At 36.5% G+C, this 17,880-nt stretch overlaps 1 protein-coding gene across 1 annotated transcript in view; it reads right to left on the reverse strand.

Moving 5' to 3' along the window:
* Nucleotides 1-1,167: 1,167 nt before the first annotated feature.
* Nucleotides 1,168-17,880, reverse strand: part of LOC589496 (protein kinase C-binding protein NELL2) — a 35,424-nt gene continuing 18,711 nt past the window's right edge. The window contains exons 6-17 of the mRNA XM_030987901.1: nucleotides 17,572-17,700; nucleotides 13,460-13,553; nucleotides 11,848-11,948; nucleotides 11,128-11,242; nucleotides 9,821-10,078; nucleotides 8,046-8,168; nucleotides 7,178-7,273; nucleotides 5,905-6,045; nucleotides 4,791-4,975; nucleotides 3,613-3,786; nucleotides 2,401-2,634; nucleotides 1,168-1,717 (exon numbers count right to left, since the gene is read on the reverse strand). Coding sequence (XP_030843761.1) covers nucleotides 1,673-1,717; nucleotides 2,401-2,634; nucleotides 3,613-3,786; nucleotides 4,791-4,975; nucleotides 5,905-6,045; nucleotides 7,178-7,273; nucleotides 8,046-8,168; nucleotides 9,821-10,078; nucleotides 11,128-11,242; nucleotides 11,848-11,948; nucleotides 13,460-13,553; nucleotides 17,572-17,700 — 1,695 coding nt within the window. The 3' untranslated portion in view covers nucleotides 1,168-1,672. The remainder of the gene's footprint in view (nucleotides 1,718-2,400; nucleotides 2,635-3,612; nucleotides 3,787-4,790; nucleotides 4,976-5,904; nucleotides 6,046-7,177; nucleotides 7,274-8,045; nucleotides 8,169-9,820; nucleotides 10,079-11,127; nucleotides 11,243-11,847; nucleotides 11,949-13,459; nucleotides 13,554-17,571; nucleotides 17,701-17,880) is intronic.

Raw genomic sequence — 17,880 nt, forward strand, 5'->3', positions numbered from 1 at the left:
TATACATGTAGATGAAAAATATGGATAATGATTTGCAATGAGCACAATACTATTTGACCTACGGTAACCAATAAACCACATGTTGCAGGCAAATTAAAAAAGTACATTGTATTTTATAGGTTAAAGGTATAGACCAGTTTTGGAAACGTCCCCCTCTCAAAAAATGAAATTGAAGCTCTTATTACCAATCATGTGAAAGAATATGTTTTGACTAATACGTGATGATACAAATTTTGCCTGGAAACCGCCTACTAATTGATATATTTGGTAAATTATTATATCTATGCGGACTAGATAGATATCGCGTAGTCCCATATACATCTTTCTGTGTACAGTGATTGTAACTTTACCAAGACTAGGCCAAATTTCTTATAATTTTGATGATTCAAGAACCTTGCAGTACCCACGAATACGCTAGATGATCAACCTTTTCTGATCGATTCCTCAGTGTTTCTTTCACAATGCAATCACATGACCAGAACTGGTCTATACCTTTAAAGGTAAAGACCAGTAATGGTCATGCGATTTCATTGTGAAAGAAACGTTGTGGAATCGATCAGAAAAGGTTGATCATCTAGCATCTAGCATCTGCAAGGTTCTGGAATCATCAAAATGATAAGAAATTTGGCCCATTCTTCGTAAAGTTACAAGCACTATACACAGAAAGATGTATATGGGACTACCCTATATCTCTCACACGACCATGAGAGAAACAAATTTACCAAATACATGAATTAGTAGGCGGTTTCCCGGCAATTTTTTTATCATCATGTATTAGTCAAAACATATTCTTTCACATGATTGGTAATGAGAGCTTCCATTTCATTTTTTGAAATTAGAGCGTTTCCAATACTGGTCTTTACCTTTAAGAACAGTTTGTGATGGTCTGTCAGGTACCAAACAGAATGCAATGTAACTGACTACCGGTGAGTGCCTCGTTCACTTTGACTATCAATCATGAAGTTACAAGTTTACAACCTCGTCAGAGCACTGTAACTGCACAAAGCATTTTATCAACAATGTCTCTCTCTACCCATGTGTGTACAAGGTAGACTGTTAGGGTTGCTATGGTAGCGGGCTGTGACCAGGGTAATAGTGAAGCACTTTTGCATGACTGACATGAGCACAAAGCCACAATCATGGCGTTCTTCCTTTTTTTTCTCTCTCTCTCTCTCTCTCTATTGAAGCTCTTTTTTTGTATGAGTTGGTTAAGAATAAATAAAATACAAAATTTCAGACCATGAATGAGGTATATACTGGCAAGACTATATATACAACTGAAATCATAAAATTCAAAATAAAACTTTAAAGCAGCACAAATTGGCTAAAAATGATCTGTTTGCATAATACAGTAGTACACAAAACCTCACTACTGGAACAGTTATATAATATGGAAGATACTATGTTCACTTTCAAAATACAAATATGAAATCACCAATGTCGATATAAACAGATGCATATGTTTGGATAAATGAATGTTATAAATCTGCTATGCATGACTGACATGGTTATGCATACATCTTATAGCTCTTTGTATTATTTACAATTCTAATCGTAGCTGCCATCCAGCATGACTCAACCCTTGTCCAATATAAGTTTTTGTTCCTTCGGTCCCACATATACATCATTGAGATGGTCCACGAGATGGTCCTCAGTCCCGCATGTTAGATAATCAGGGGGCACAGGCACTGTTGTAAGCACAGCAAATGTTTCCATTCTGAAGGAAAACAAACAGAGTAATACGATGATGACATTGAAGTAACGGGAGTATTCAAGTTCTTAACCAGCATCAAGAGGAAAAGTACTTGGAAGAGCTTCTGAAAATGTACTGAATGATTTTTAATAATTCAAATATGATTCAAGATGAACATGTAAAGATGTAATCCCTGTACATGCAGTAGTACACTAGGAATTCCTCCAATTATAGTTTTAGATCAATCCTTCACTGAATAGGGATTCTGGCTATTCAATATATCACCTACCTTGCTCCAGTAATCTTGAGGCAGCAGACAGCAAGAAACTGTTTTAAGAATCACTTGGTTTGCAAAATTAACAGGGGTGGATGAAAGCTGTCCTACTAAATGTTAAGGGTGGCACAAGCCTTTATTATTATGATCACCCCCAACCAATGAAAGTTTTCAGTATCATTTTTGACTAGCCTTTACGTACTACTTACAAAACATATAATAAGCCTACATTTATCTAAAGAATTTTGAGAAATTTCCTCTCATTTCTTGCTCCTTACTTTTGTCTTACTCTTCCAAACACTTCATTAAAAAAAAGGTATTTTACGTTTGTATGGTAGCATATCTTTTGATATATCAACAGGCGCTCATCATTTTTAAAGTGTTAGGATGGGTTTTTCTACCAGTCTATCTCGCAAGTGGAATCTTTACTCACCTGACACACGCACTCTGTACACTGATCCTCATCTAAAAACCATCTTTCCTTATGAGAATACACCACTCCTAAATCAGTGATGCACGTGGAAGGAGAGCTGACCTTTGGCCCAGGGGTCATAAGGTCACATTCATTGTGTGGTTGACATCGAGGGCAGCATTCATCCACAGGAGTGTAGACGCTAGGACAGTTCAGCGCCTCACATTGTACAGGCTTACATTTGATGCTCCCTTCCTGCAAATTATAAACACTGACAACTTTACTACATGGACAATTATCATTATTATTCCTTTAATAATCCTTTGTACATGTTCTTCTTCATACAAATTTATACCAGCGTATTCGAAACAGTATCATCACTATCTTCTGCTCGTCTCTCAGCATCGTCATAATCATCATCAACATAAACATCATTATCATTCTCATCATCACCATAATAGTCATCACCAAGATAATTGCTACAATCATGATCAGCAGTAGCAGCATCACTGCCATCATCATCATCATCATCATGACTGTATCTGATATCATCATCGTCATCATCAATAATGATAATAGCAAGAAGGGTTAAAGTCTGTGTATCCAAACAAACGATACCATCATCATCTTAAAAACCATCAATACTATAATCATCATCATCATCATCATCATCACCACCATCATCATCATCTCCACCATAATCATCATCATCATCATCATCACCATCATCACCATCATCACCATCATCATCATCATCATAATCATCATCACCATAATCATCATCACCACCACCACCACCCTCATCCTCATCATCATCACCATCATCACCATCAGTATCATCATCCTCATCACCATCATCACTATCACCCCTGTCATCACCATCACCATCATCATCACCACCACCATCACAATCATCATCATCACCATCACCACCACCACCATCATCATCATCCCCATCCTCATCCTCATCATCATCATCACCACCACCACCACCATCATCACCCTCATCCTCCACCCTCATCATCACCATCACCATCATCACCATCACCATCATCATCATCACAATCATCATCACCACCACCACCACCACCATCATCACCCTGATCCTCATCATCATCACAATCATCACCAACATCATTATCATCACCACCACCATCATTATCATCACCACCACCATCATCATCATCATCATCTCCACCACCATGACTATCTGTTTGTGGTGTTCCCACTCACCAAGCACTGGCAATCTTTGCAGTCGTGGTTCCACCATTCCCGATGGTTATATGTGATAGCTGATGATTGATGCAGACACTGCTGAATCTCCGCTACACACATTGGACAGCAGACTGGATCAATCTCGGGGTCAGTGCAATCACAAACCTGAGGGGTACAGGTCACGACACCAACCTGGCAAGAGAACAACAACAATTATTGGAAGTGTTTTAAATAAATAAATCAAGTTATATGCCCGTTACCCACTGCCATTTGGTATTATACAACACCTAAGTAGATCCTTGTCATTTGATTGGAGGATTGTTGGTCACATGACATTCAATAGATATACTATTGCACGGGCATGCATTTTAAGTACTATTCGCCGTAGTACTATTCAACGAGCACACATTTTTGGTTATATGCAGACTGCGTACCTCTCTGCCCTGCACGTATCCCATTCTTATAATAGCTGCGTGCATCTAACATGAAGGCACTCTGAATGCAACTGAGAAGGCCTGACACAAACTTTAATTTGTCTTAAATATAAGGAGCAAAGCTTAATTTGTTGAAAGATTAACGTTCTATTAGAGCTTCGATGACGATGTTGTATAAAACAAATAATGAATGTTTTTCATTCGTTCAATATTGAACTCATAACCATTCATTATTTGTATACTAAGACATAAATAAACCATTGGAAATGAAAACCTTTGAAAATATGTGTTACCAATAATGTAAACATAAATAATGGCATAAAGTAAAAGTATATTTTTTCAATTTCATTCTTGATGTAATGTCATAATATTTCTAAGTATGAAACTTCTGTATGTTGCCCCACATTCATACATTGAACTACATAGACAGTACGTTTCAATTCTCTTGAAAGAGTCTACTTTTTGTTTGTAAGCGATGATGTGTGTAGTCATACAGTTTTATTTCAGATACAGATGTTTAAAGACCATCAATACTACTGGGCCAGAAGGAATTAGACCACCCAGCCAGGTCACTGACAGGTGGCTATCTCATCAACTCAGCTCTCAACTAACATAAGAAAAAGAGGATCATGGGGGACCAACAGGCACCGATTGGGGAATTTTTCTATATAGAGGGAGCAAGTAGCTACAAGCAGGACAGTGGGGCTTTAAAATGTGATGATGAAAGAATATGTTGCCAATTTGAAGGGAACAATATCTTACCTGGCAGGTACAGGTCTGACACAAGTGCGTGTCCCATGTAGCTCCGTTGCCCTTCTTGCCCCAATCAGTACGACAGGCTGTAGAGCAGCTACTAGCAGCTGAGCATCGGCACTCGTACGAACCCTCGTCGTTGATACATAGACGACTCTTGTCACATGTATTTGATGTCTCACATTCATCAATATCTGCAAAGTATTAGAATAATAATAATAATAATAATAATAATAATTATAAAAACATTACTTATAAAACGCTTACCACCCAAGTCTCTAAGCCCTATGACAAACAAAATAGACTGATAAAACATTACATATTAAACAAAACAAAAAAGTGCAAATGAACCTACAAATTACAATACATATGGAATACACATCAAAGTGCACAGAGTTAGTTGATCATCGAAGCAATTTTGAATACATGTGTTTTAAGACTAGTTTTGAATAAGGAGACAAAGGTCATTATCATGGTGTATATGCACAAAAATTGGAGGGAAATAGGTTTATTATTAAATAGATCCTTTCAATCCAAATCATAAACCAATAACAGGAAGGAATAAAGTGAAAATATTGTAAGACCAGAAATGTTTGTTTCCATGAAATTGCCATCCTTAACAGTTTGTGTAAGTTTTCATACTGAAAAAGTAGTCTGGACTACATTAGTATGTTAGTTGATATTAAAAGAAAGGGGTGTGTGCAGGCCTGGATGTGTGTTAAAGAGAGAGACAGAGAAAGACAGACAGAGACAGAGAGAGGCAGAGAGTGAGAGACAGACAGAGAATGCGCCTTTTTAATAGTTGAGTAACTAGTATGTTACTTTATACTTTTTCTGGCTAGTCGTTTTTCATATAGCACGTTCATGTATCATTTTTAATCTTACAATCTTATGTAATCTATTAAATTTACTGCTCTAAATGACTGAGATCCATGTACAACTAAAGTGGAACTTAAAAAAAAACATTTTTGATTGAAGAAATAGTGAAATGAAAGGTGTGCATAAAATTAAGAACAAGGTGATATCTAGATTTTGCCTATAAAGAACCTTTTATGCAACTTGAATTCATGTGAATGACTAATCTTATAGAGATGTAATAAAATCACTCAACGACAATGCATACCTGTGCATGAAGCACCATAGTCGACATGAGCTGTTTGGCTGTAGTATCCTGAATCACAATCACAGTGATAGCTTCCTGGGAGATTGACACAGTGAGATTGACCAGTACATTGACTCTCTCCATTCGTGCATTCATCCTTATCTAGAGAGACAAGAAATTGTGGTTCACGTTGGTCTCTCTAACTATTGTAAAGGGATCCGGTAACTTTGTCTCAGATTCTGAAACAAAATCCCGGTTTTAGGTCATGCTGCAATGATAATTATAAACCTTTAGGTCAGTCAGGAACCTCGTGACTTTTACAAGCCAATCGCCTGTCTGATTATCAAGATATTTACGATTGGAAATAGAAACCAAATTTTGCGTTTGGCAAACGGTTTTCATAACAATACAGTCTATTGGGGGAAATGAGTATGGTAAAACCGGTCACTCAAAGATTTTTACTTTTTTGAGGCACTTCTTGATCATTTTGAAGCGTGATTTTTTTTGGGGGGGCTTCAATATTATACCATATTACAGACACTGATAACATGTAGGGCCGTGCATCTCAGATTTAACATTGTTAAATGATGCCTTTACACAGTGTTTCTCATCTTACATTTATAACTTATTGAATGGTATTCTGGCCCACAGTCAGCTTCTAAAATGAAAGGGTTGCCTTGCAAATTTATTCACAAACGACACAATGTATTGCAACAGATATGAATTTATTCGGTTCATTCAAACAGGGTTACTCACTCAGTATTAAAACCGTTTTCCTGAGAGGCCTTGTATGCATTATTGGTTACAAATACAGAGGAAAGTGAACACAGTTTGAATACATACAAATCGTATCATGGATTATTTGGTTTTGTTTTTGTTTTTATACACCATGATATAAACATGAAAAGAATAGGTATTTGACCAACTTATACAATGTGATACACATCAATGACATTCTGATTCTTTTATTTAAACATATTTGTGGCTTACACCCAGTAAATAAGATTGATTGATCAATCTGTATTGAAAAACAAGTCAGAAAAAATCTTGGAACCAGTGGGACTTGAACCTGCATCTAATTTGTGGCTTACACCCAGTAAATAAGATTGATTGATCGATCTGTATTGAAAAACAAGTCAGAAAAAATCTTGGAATGAGCGGGACTTGAACCTGCATCTATACTGGGTGTAAGCCACAAATATGTTTAAATTATTGAAATTTCTCCCAGGAAGCATTACATTTATTAAAAAAATTCTGATTCTTGTATTGGGATATCTGTGTGGAGTCTACTCACCCATTTCACACGCATCTCCTTCATAGCCCGGGGGGCATTCACACACCGATGGTCTGATACACACTCCACCATTCTGACAAACCTTGCTGCAAACCGCTGTATTAAAGATAGTCAGACAATCAAGAGAATGTGTCATGATCAAGCAATTAGGAAATCAATCAAAGCAGTCAATAACTTAAGTATTCTAAGACAGGATAATATATGAATTAAAGATAAAGTTGAGTTCTGATCATGCAATTGCATTGTGAAAGAAACGGTGTGGAATCGATCAGAAATGGTTGATCATCTAGCATATACGTACTGGTGTGTAATGCAAGGTTCTGGAATCATCAAAATAATAAGAAATTAGGCTAAGTCTTGGTAAAGTTACAAGTACTGTACATATAAATATGTATATGGGACTGCACGACCATGTGGCATAAAAATCTGTCCCGATTTGTATGCCGTTACATGCCATGTTTAGAATATTAAGGCATTTGAAGAGCCATGCGTTTCAGGGAACATTTTTTATCTGATGTTATTCCACACTTGCATAATAACAATGATAACGCTCACAAATTATTTTTCACCTCTTCCCAGAACTCAACCTTCTATTTAAAATTTCTGATTTCGTCTGAAAATGACAGACATTTAGATGTTCTCTTCCCACGTAGGCCTCAATTTAGAGAGCCACGTAAACCTATGTGAAAGACTAATTCACCTAATATCCCTAGCCCACAGACTGACCTTCTTTGCAATATAAAACAGGCCTTTAATACAGTGTCATAAAAATGTACAGATCTCAAGTTAAAGCACTTGTACTACTGAGAAAAAACACAGAAAGATAACAGTACCACAGAAAGCTTTAGATAGGCTAGATGTGACTTACGGAAGCAGTATGTCCCATCTCCATGATATCTATGCTGGCATGTACAGGTGAAGCTACCATCAGTATCTGTGCAGTCAGCATTCTCATCACAGTTGTCTGTTCCAGCAGTGCATTCATCAATCTCTGAAATACATCAAGTTGATTTGATTTGATTTGATTTGATTTGATTGGTTTGGATTGGATTGGATTGGATTGGATTGGATTGGATCGGAATGGATTGGATTGGACTGGACTGGATCGGATCGGATCGGAATGGATTGGATTGGATTGGAATGGATTGGATTGGACTGGACTGGATTGGATTGGATTGGATTGGATTGGATTGGATTGGATTGGAATGGATTGGATTGGATTGGATTGGATTGGATTGGATCGAATCAGATCGGAATGGATTGGATTGGATTGGATTGGATTGGAATGGATTGGATTGGACTGGATTGGATTGGATTGGATTGGAATGGACTGGATTTGATTTGTTTTGATTTGATTTGATTTGGATTGACTTTGATTTGAATCAAATTTGTGAGTTCCTGAGTCCATTTTCCTGAAAACTATTTTATCTTTAACACGATACGTGCTGCAATCACCAAAACGGCATCCTTTGGCGATCGGAAAACTAGTGGCTAACTTTAGTCTGCAGCCAGCAGCACACATCTGTGGAAGGTATCTGAACTAAGCCATCGAAACTGCCACACAGGTAAACAATTCTGGATGTGTCGTAAAACTCTTTTCTATCTTCCATGATCATAGTGAGAGGGATTTAACTTGTCATAACAAATTGAAACCATGCATGAAGAATGTTGATGCTTATCATTGGTACTACGGAAGATATATCTCTCTGAACTATTCACACGTTAGCCAGCTAAGAGTTAACACTAACCAGTGACCTGTCACAATGTAAGTTTGTTATGACAAACGTCTCACACACATTACAGATAAAACATTTTTCAGAATACCATGCCATGCCTCCATCAATACAGTCATGAATGTTGGGAATACAAAATTTGATCTAATTTGTCACTAGCTACGATCTGGGGGTCGTTTCACAAAGCCTTTTATCAATGAAAAATGACAAAAATCAGTGACAAATCTGCTGATAACCAATCTGATGCAAGGATTTTAGTAGCTTATAACAAAAACTGTCATTTGTCACTGATGAAAAGTTTTGTGAAACACCCCCCAGGACTACCGGTATAATATTACATGAATTACATACCACTAATGTAATAGTTTGAGTCCTGATAATTCAGCGATAAAATCAAATTTGAGTTATCAATTTTCTCTCACAAAGTGCGATTCTTTTTATACAATCATCATTTGAGATTCAAAATTTCTTGGAAGCAACGATCAATAGAAGAATGCCAAATTGCATTCATTAGGTATGTCTACATCAGTATGAGATTGCCAAATAGCCCGCTTTTTCTGGGTTGGGAAATAGCCCAAAATTACAAATAGCGTCTTTATCAGCTCGAGACTCGACCTCGAGAAATTAGCTGAAGATATTTTGCTCAGTGTTTGCGCATGGTGCGCGTCTTCGGGCTGGTGGAGACGCGCCGGACAAATAACGGGATATTTTGCAAACTAGCCCAACATATCTTGGGATGATTATCTCGACCAAATATCTCGCTAATTGCAACTGCGGGCTGATGCAGAGGCAAATTAGCTGGATAATTTGCGATCAGGATAGTTAAAATAGCGGGTTATTAGGCAATCTCGAGCTGATGAAAACAGGCCTATTGAGGCCTACATTGCAATTAAGGATGATATCAACTTACGTCTGCATTGTGTGTCTGTGACCGTCTCGTATCCTGGCTTGCATCCACACTGGTAACCTCCCGGTGTGTTCACACACAGAGTACCTTCGTAGCAGTGTGGATCAGGCTGCGTCTCACTCACCACGCATTCGTTGATATCGGTGCAGTTCCCATTAGCCTCCAGGTAACCCGTCGGACACAGGCATTCGCTGGATGTAGGCGTGTTCACACATACCTTGGGAGACACACAGCTGTGACCCTGGGCACAGTAGTCAGTGCCTGCAACAATTAACATTGGAAAAATATGTCAATGTTTTAAAGTGGGTAGATCTTCAGTTTCTAATTGCAGAAGGCCATATCTCGCGAATACCAGACTTGATGGAAATAAAATGGGTGTACAAGTCTGCACACAGCAAACCCCAGGTCATATCAAGAAATACCCCCTTTGGAGTCTTCGGTGAAGGAAATGCAAAGCATTACAGGCCTGTTGTTCATAAAACTGAAGGCTAATCCTATTGATTGACAACACCTGGTATCAGGTAAATACGAGAACAGTGTCGAATTTCCCATTCTATTATACCAATTCAAACAGAATGAAACAAATGCAATCCCTATCTCATACATTTTTACAACATAACATACAACAATGGTAAAAAAAACTGACAATATTGAATATCAAACCAATCACCTTGGAGTTTTCAGAAACCCATTCCAAAATACAAAAAAGGTGTTATAGAAGATGACACATTACAGAAGCATGTAAAAAGGAGGTTTACAACTAGCCACTACCCTATTAATCAATCAATTCAAGGTATAAAAACATGTGTCGCAGCCCAATGGCTGAATTGGTAATGTGTAAAATTTCAATTAAAAGGCTCATTGCATATTTCAAACATAATTAATTAATAACTTGAGTAGTTGCTACAACCGGCCGTGTCAGACACGTTGCCCCGGGGTGCAAGATAGGACTCTTGTAGCATGCCCCCACTAAACACAATTATACATTTATCATTACATTTAATAAAAAGAATGAAACTAAATGAACTAATGAAATTAAAATTACTCTCATTTTACGGGGGAAAAAAAATGTATATATTATGAATCAATTGAATCAATTGCAAAGAGTTTAAAGACCATCAATACTACTGAGCCAGAAGGGATTAGACCACACAGCGAGGTCACTGACAGGTGGCTTTCTCATTAACTCAGCTCTCAACTAACATAAGAAAAAGAGGATCATGGGGACCAACAGGCACCGATTGTGGAAGTTTTCTATATAGAGGGAGCAAGTAGCTAGAAGTAGGACAGTGGGGCTTTAAAGACCATACCTTGACAGTATTCACAGCAGCTACCCGGTACGGTGAACCTCTCTGATACAGCGCAGGAGGGTGTAGGACACATGTTACTTACACTGTCCTGTCTCTGGGTCACTGTTCCACCATTCTGAAATGAAAAGAAGAAAAAAGAGAGTAAATATCCTAAATATTTACTTCATCATCATACATGTAGGAAGAGGTGTCGTGGTCGAGTGGATATGTCACCGGACTGTCGATCACAAGGTCCACGGTTCGAGTCCCGCCGCGGCACTAATGTCCTTTGGCAAGACATTGATCTACATTTGCCACACTTAACCCAGGTGATGTAAATGGGTACCTGGCAGGAATTAATTCCTTGAAATGCTAGAGCGCCGTATGGCAGCCGTGCTAAAGCCAGGGTAATAATCGGGAGCGCCAGGAGTATCACGTATGACAGACATAAGCGCTATACAAGAACCCACTATTTATATTATTATTATTATTATCATCTAGTGCCGTCCCTTCGGAAGGGGTTGGCGGCTATGCACCTTTATCGCTTCTGTCATGAACCCTTGTTCTAACCTCTCCGTAGTTAAGACCTGGGGGCCCATTTGTACGCACTATTGAAAAATGAGCATTGCTGTGCCCAGTAAATGCATCAAACTGCTTTGTCATCTCATTGGAAAAATAATGTTTTCTAATTCACTTTTTGATATTTTTTAGTAACATTTTGTAACTGAGAATGTAACTTACATTGCATTCTTTTACGCTGCAAATCTGTAGAGCACCTCTAGAAGTCTTCTGTTGGAACACGTCGCCATGGTGATACGTCACTCCAGATACTGTGCAGTTAGCTACAATACAAGATATATGTATGAAACTTCATTACTTTGGTGAACAATTAATCCTTTCCTCTTCAGTGGTTATCAAACTCGAGTTTATCTTTGCTATTTCTTTCTGTACTGTACATACATACATGCCAACATTTGAAAAGAAGAATCAGGAATTTCTAGCAGGGTTCGCACGGCCTTACCATGTCCATGTATGTAGCAGCAGTGTATAACCTACTGCATGGCAATAGCGGTAAATCCGTACAAAAAAAAGAGAATACAAATTTGATGCTCGATACTCTCAAATCGTGGCACATGATAAAACAAGCTAAATTTGGCTTTAAAAATGAAATGGTCTTTCAGAATTTTGAAAAATCACAATATTCTGGATAATTTGGAAGGGTTGGCAGTTTGTACATACGCGCTTATCTTGAATGTTCAGTGTTGAAGGGATTTGAAATTCAAAAACAAAACTAAAATCCTTTTCAGGACCCCTCAATCCTCCCTCTCTCTCACATGGTGCACCCGCAAGCCTACTGTACAAAACTAAAATTGATTACCTCGGGAAACAAATTAATGTGGTCTTTGTAGTCCCTAACGCAGGTTTGACTTTACTGTACGTGTATATCAATGTACAGGTACAGTTCACTCTGCATAACTCAAAGTTGCACAAGATAAAGTCAAATCAATTGTTTTGTACCAAACCATGCAAAACATGTGTATTTACATTTCCTATTAGTCAAATATTGAATAGGTCAAACTATTTGTTGTGTTCCCAACATATTTACAAGTAGCTCTGCAGAGATAACTGCAGTTCTATTAGTAACAGTAGAAAAAAGAAGAGAACATACATTTCTCATGAGTTTACTATGGGCTTACTTCCCAACAGGTTTGTTATCAACCTGAATATTTTCTGCTAAGAGTATTAAAGGGCCTTGGTAACATTGTTCAGATGAGAGATAGTGGTGCTAAGGTAGTGACTTCAATGCTAGATATACAATTAAGGATAACTTGAAAATTTGAGTGAAAACGGACCATTATTCATGGTACAAATTGGGAAAAACTGATCTGATCGATTCCTTAATTCTCCCAACTATATTATTACAATTTAATTACATTTTAGGTGAATGTAAATCATCACAAAGCAATAAAATGGCTCTACATTCCATTCCAGACAGTTACATGTAAGTGTTGACAGATTTTTTTATAGCCTGTTTTATGCATTGTTTTCATGGAAAAACGGTTGGGAAAATTCAAAAATGGTTGGGAGAATTTACTTTCAATCACTGTTAGAGGGTGTCGTACATCAATGCCTTCAAAGAAAACCATAGATGTCTTCGTGGTTTGAGAATTTTTTCAGGATTTGCATGTCAGAGGGTTAGTATAGTAGAAGGAATATAGTAAGAAACATTTTATACAAAAATTAAGTAATGTTTTTTCATCAACCTTCAACAATGTTACTGAGTCACTTTAAAAAGGGTGATGTCTTTACACTGAGTTAAGATCCAATTAATAATAAATAAAGATGTACAAACCTTTACAAATTGGGCAGCAGTTGCCAGGTTGGTAGATAGGATTCTTACAGTAGACGGGTGCACAAGCTACTGGGTTACAACTCACATGACCCGACTGAAAAACAAAAACAAAATCATTGCCTCATTACAAAATCCTTTCTTCTTTTCTTATATTCTATTTTACTTTCAATAAAGTACACACCACTGTGATATAACAACTTGCCTGATATATGACAAGTAAATGTAATATAATAATCTCCCATTTCTGTTTTTTCTCTAAATTCCTACTTACATTGTAACATCTATTTTTGCTTATTTATTCATTTATTTTATTCTTTTTTTTTCTTTTTCAGTTCTATCTTTGGTTTGTTCATAACGTAGCTAATTGCGCCCTCGAATAGCAAACAATGCCTAATCCATGACCATTGGTCCCCCATGATCCCCTTTTTTAAATGTTAATTGAGAGCTGATTCGATGTGATAACCCCCTGTCGGTGACCTTGCAGGGAGGTTGAATCCCTTCTGGCCAAACTGGTGCAGAGGGGCTTCAAACTTTAATAGTCTCAAACAGTTTGTCTATCTTTTCATTGTTTTAAAATATATTTTCTCATTTTGTCTTTATTTTTTATCCAGCTGCTGCTTTAATTTATAATTTCACAACCTTCAATATGATCCATTATGTATTATTTTCATAGATGTTAAAACACGAATGTGCTTCTCAATCTATATGAATGACTCATAGTATTTAACAAGAGATACTCTTTCTTTTATGTGGTTTCGTGGCTGCTGTTGTTATTTTCAATTTCTACTGGTTTTAAATCGTAAGGTTTTTTTTCCACACAACATGGCATAAATACATCTATTCTTTCAAAATTTATAAACAAAATGAGGTGGTTTTGACAATTTCTCAGAAGTACGAAATGCACAAACAAGTGAGATCAATATTAATTGCGTTGGTTGTACGTACGCTTGCTTGCTCCTATTACTGTCTATAGGCTATCAACCCACACATACTGGCATAACAATCAGACTGGTTGACCTGCTTTCACAGGTATGTACTTCAACACACCCTCCTTCCTACACACCATTTGTACATGTACACGTATGTATTCCTGTGTACATACCTAATCTTTGTGACTATATGTGAAGAGTTTAATTCCAAAAGGAGCTAAATCCATTTTTGTAACTTCAGAGAAAAGAGGATTTGTTTACCAGATTTTGTACAGGCATTAATTGAAAAGTGATATTAGAAGGTGCATTTTTTCATAATTGCTCCCAAAATTTAGGTTTAATACTTTTGTTGAAAGACAGTTAGGCCTACTTATTGTGAACAATGCTCTAATATCAATAATCAATTTTCATAAAAAAGGGGATTTACATGGTAGCTCCTTTTGAAATTAAACTCTAAATTTGTAAACATCCACCCAGACAAAATATTCCTTTGTTCTGTGTTTATGAATAACATGATGCCTATTACCTACCATTCATAACAGTAACTTGTATTTGTTCTGTTTATACAGAAAATGCAATATTCAAATGAGAGATCAGCTGAATAGGTGAAGGCGGCTCTATTTTTGCACTTGTAGTGTTACATGTACTTCTCAACACAGTGCATTTCACATATGGCTATTTCCAACGTTGCTGAAATGCAATGTGAACGGGTCAAATTGTATTGTTGTGACAATCTGTACAAGGCATTTCATCTGTCCGTGAAAACTGGGCCTCGTTGTTGAGGAGCAATAGAGAAATATCATATCGCCTGAAGAAAGAAGCATCTTCATCTACAGTATCCCCAGAGTGCATTCTAAATGAATTAAACTGTTCTTCTCCAATCCTTTCCTTAGAAAAAGCAGCTGAACATTCATGATTGCATTTTGTTTGTTTGTGTTTTGAAATTTCCATCTGATGGCTTGAGTTCATGGATGGTCAAACCCCTAAGGTCAGTTAATTCCCTTGCTGTTAAAGATAAAGATCAGTTATGGTCATGCGATTGCACTGTGAAAGAAACATTGTGGAATCGATCAGAAAAGGTTGATCATCTAGCATAAGTATCGGTGTGTACTGCAAGGTTCTGGAATCATCAAAATGATAGCAATTTGGCCCAGTCTTGGTAAAGTTACAAGCACTGTACACAGAAAGATGTATAACGTGCTTTATATCTATCAGGTCCAAATAGATATACTATTTTACCAAATATATCACTAAGTAGGCGGCTTCTCTGCAAAATTTGTATCATCACGTATTAGTCAAAACATATTCTTTCACATGATTGGTAATAAGAGCTTCCATTTCATTTTGTGAGAGGGGGGCATTTCCAAAACTGGGGCGGTATCCAGAACCCTGTGTTATCTCTAATATTGTTGTATCTTTGAAGATAAGATAAAGTTGGTATTCTGAACATTGTTGTAACTTTTGTATCTTTTGTTGTATCTTTTCTCTCATCTGTTAAGTCGCGCCTACGTTCAAACTTTTGTGCGCTTGTAATTGTGCTTATTAGTAATAAAATGGCGCTTAATCCTCATTTGCTTATGCACATGAAAGATAATATGACAAGATAATTGGTATTCTGAAAATTGTTGTATCTTTTATCTTATCTTATCTTGCATGGTATTTACAACAATATTTATGACAGGTAGGGGGTTGTTGTATCTTTCGTGGTGATAAAATGGCGCCAATCTTTCTTGCCCAGAACCAACTTTGTGCCAATAGACAAGTTAGAAGATTGTGTGTTGACCAGAAACATCACAGATGAGTACTTTCTAAGAAATTACATGCTAGGATATGACGATTTTAATGCTTTCATCTTAAAAAATATGAATAAAAGCGTGACTTGTGTTCCTGATCCACATGCCACAGCGCATATGATGACGCGCGTAATAAGCACTCAATAAGTAATTACGCCCAAGACTAGGATGAGCTAGGCGCATCTTCAGATATGGAATAAAGTATTCCTATTGGTTGACCTACTTATCATGCTTATATAAAATAGATTTTGATTGGTAGGGTCCATTCAAATGGGCGTGTCAACAGTGGTCGAAGAGAAGATAGAGGCGGTCCTTTAAGAGATAACACAGGGACAAAATGATGTTCAGAATACCAACTTACAACAATATTAGCAATGTGTTATCTCTGTGAGATACAACAAAAGACAACACAAAACTTACAACAATGTTCAGAATACCACCCCTGGTCTTTACCTTTATAATGTCATACCTATGTAGACAGTGAACATATATATATATATATTACATATTGTTTGATATAACATAAAAACATATGGAAATAACTGTATTCATGACTAATGCAGTATAACTTTAGCCTCATTTAGATTTGAAGTGGTAAACCGCTGCACTTTTTTCTTGTAAAGATGTAACTAAAATACCTTTCACATTTCTGCATCTTATATTAAACATAGAGCTTAATGAATACACAAAAGGCCCCTGTTGCATGCATTTGTCATTCATTTATACGCTTTAAAAAATGATGCGGTTTACCGCTTCCTAATCTGAACGAACCTTAAAGGTTTGAGGAAAAGAGATAGAAATGGTAAAACAGAAGATCATGGTGATGATAAAATGAAGACGTATTAAAAACAATGAATGGTAAAAATGATAAATGGTAAAAATGATGAATAGTAAAAATAATGAATGGTAAAAATGATGAATGGTAAAAAGAATAAATGGTAAAAATGATGAATGGTAAAAATGATAAATGGTAAAAATGATGAAAGGTAAAAATGATAAATGGTAAAAATGATGAATGGTAAAAATGATAAATGGTAAAAATGATAATTTGTAAAACTGATGAATGGTAAAAATGATGAATGGTAAAAATGATAATTTGTAAAACTGATGAATGGTAAAAATGATGAATGGTAAAAATGATGAATGGTAAAAATGATGAAAGGTAAAAATAATGAATGGTAAAAATGATTAATGGTAAAAAGAATAAATGGTAAAAATGATGAATGGTAAATTTAAAGAAAGGTAAAAATGATGAGTGGTAAAAACAATAAATGGTAAAAATGATGAATGGTTAAAATTATGATTTGTTAAAATGATGAATGGTAAATTTGAAGGTAAAAATACTAAATAGTAAAAATTATGAATGGTAAAAATGATGAAGATAATTTACCTCACAAGTGCAATCCAAGCAATCTTCGGTCCATTGTGCGCTATGTTCCATGTGTTCACCATTAACTTGACATCCTTTCACACATGAACACGATTCTAACTCGTCAATCCGTGCCTCAGCAACTTGAAACTAAAAAATAAACAAAAAAACAAGAAGGCTTAAAGTCAGGATATGAACTGAATATCTATTCACAATAGTTGCTTTTCAGTCAAAAGATGTATGATCCATCATAATAAATTACAACCCATTGAAAGAAATAATGTTGAACAGAGGAAATTTGTCAATTATATTGGCTTTGAGAGAAGTCTA

This window comes from Strongylocentrotus purpuratus, unplaced genomic scaffold, assembly GCF_000002235.5.
Source record: "Strongylocentrotus purpuratus isolate Spur 01 unplaced genomic scaffold, Spur_5.0 spur5_scaffold_17, whole genome shotgun sequence".
In the NCBI taxonomy this organism is placed as follows: domain Eukaryota; kingdom Metazoa; phylum Echinodermata; class Echinoidea; order Camarodonta; family Strongylocentrotidae; genus Strongylocentrotus; species Strongylocentrotus purpuratus.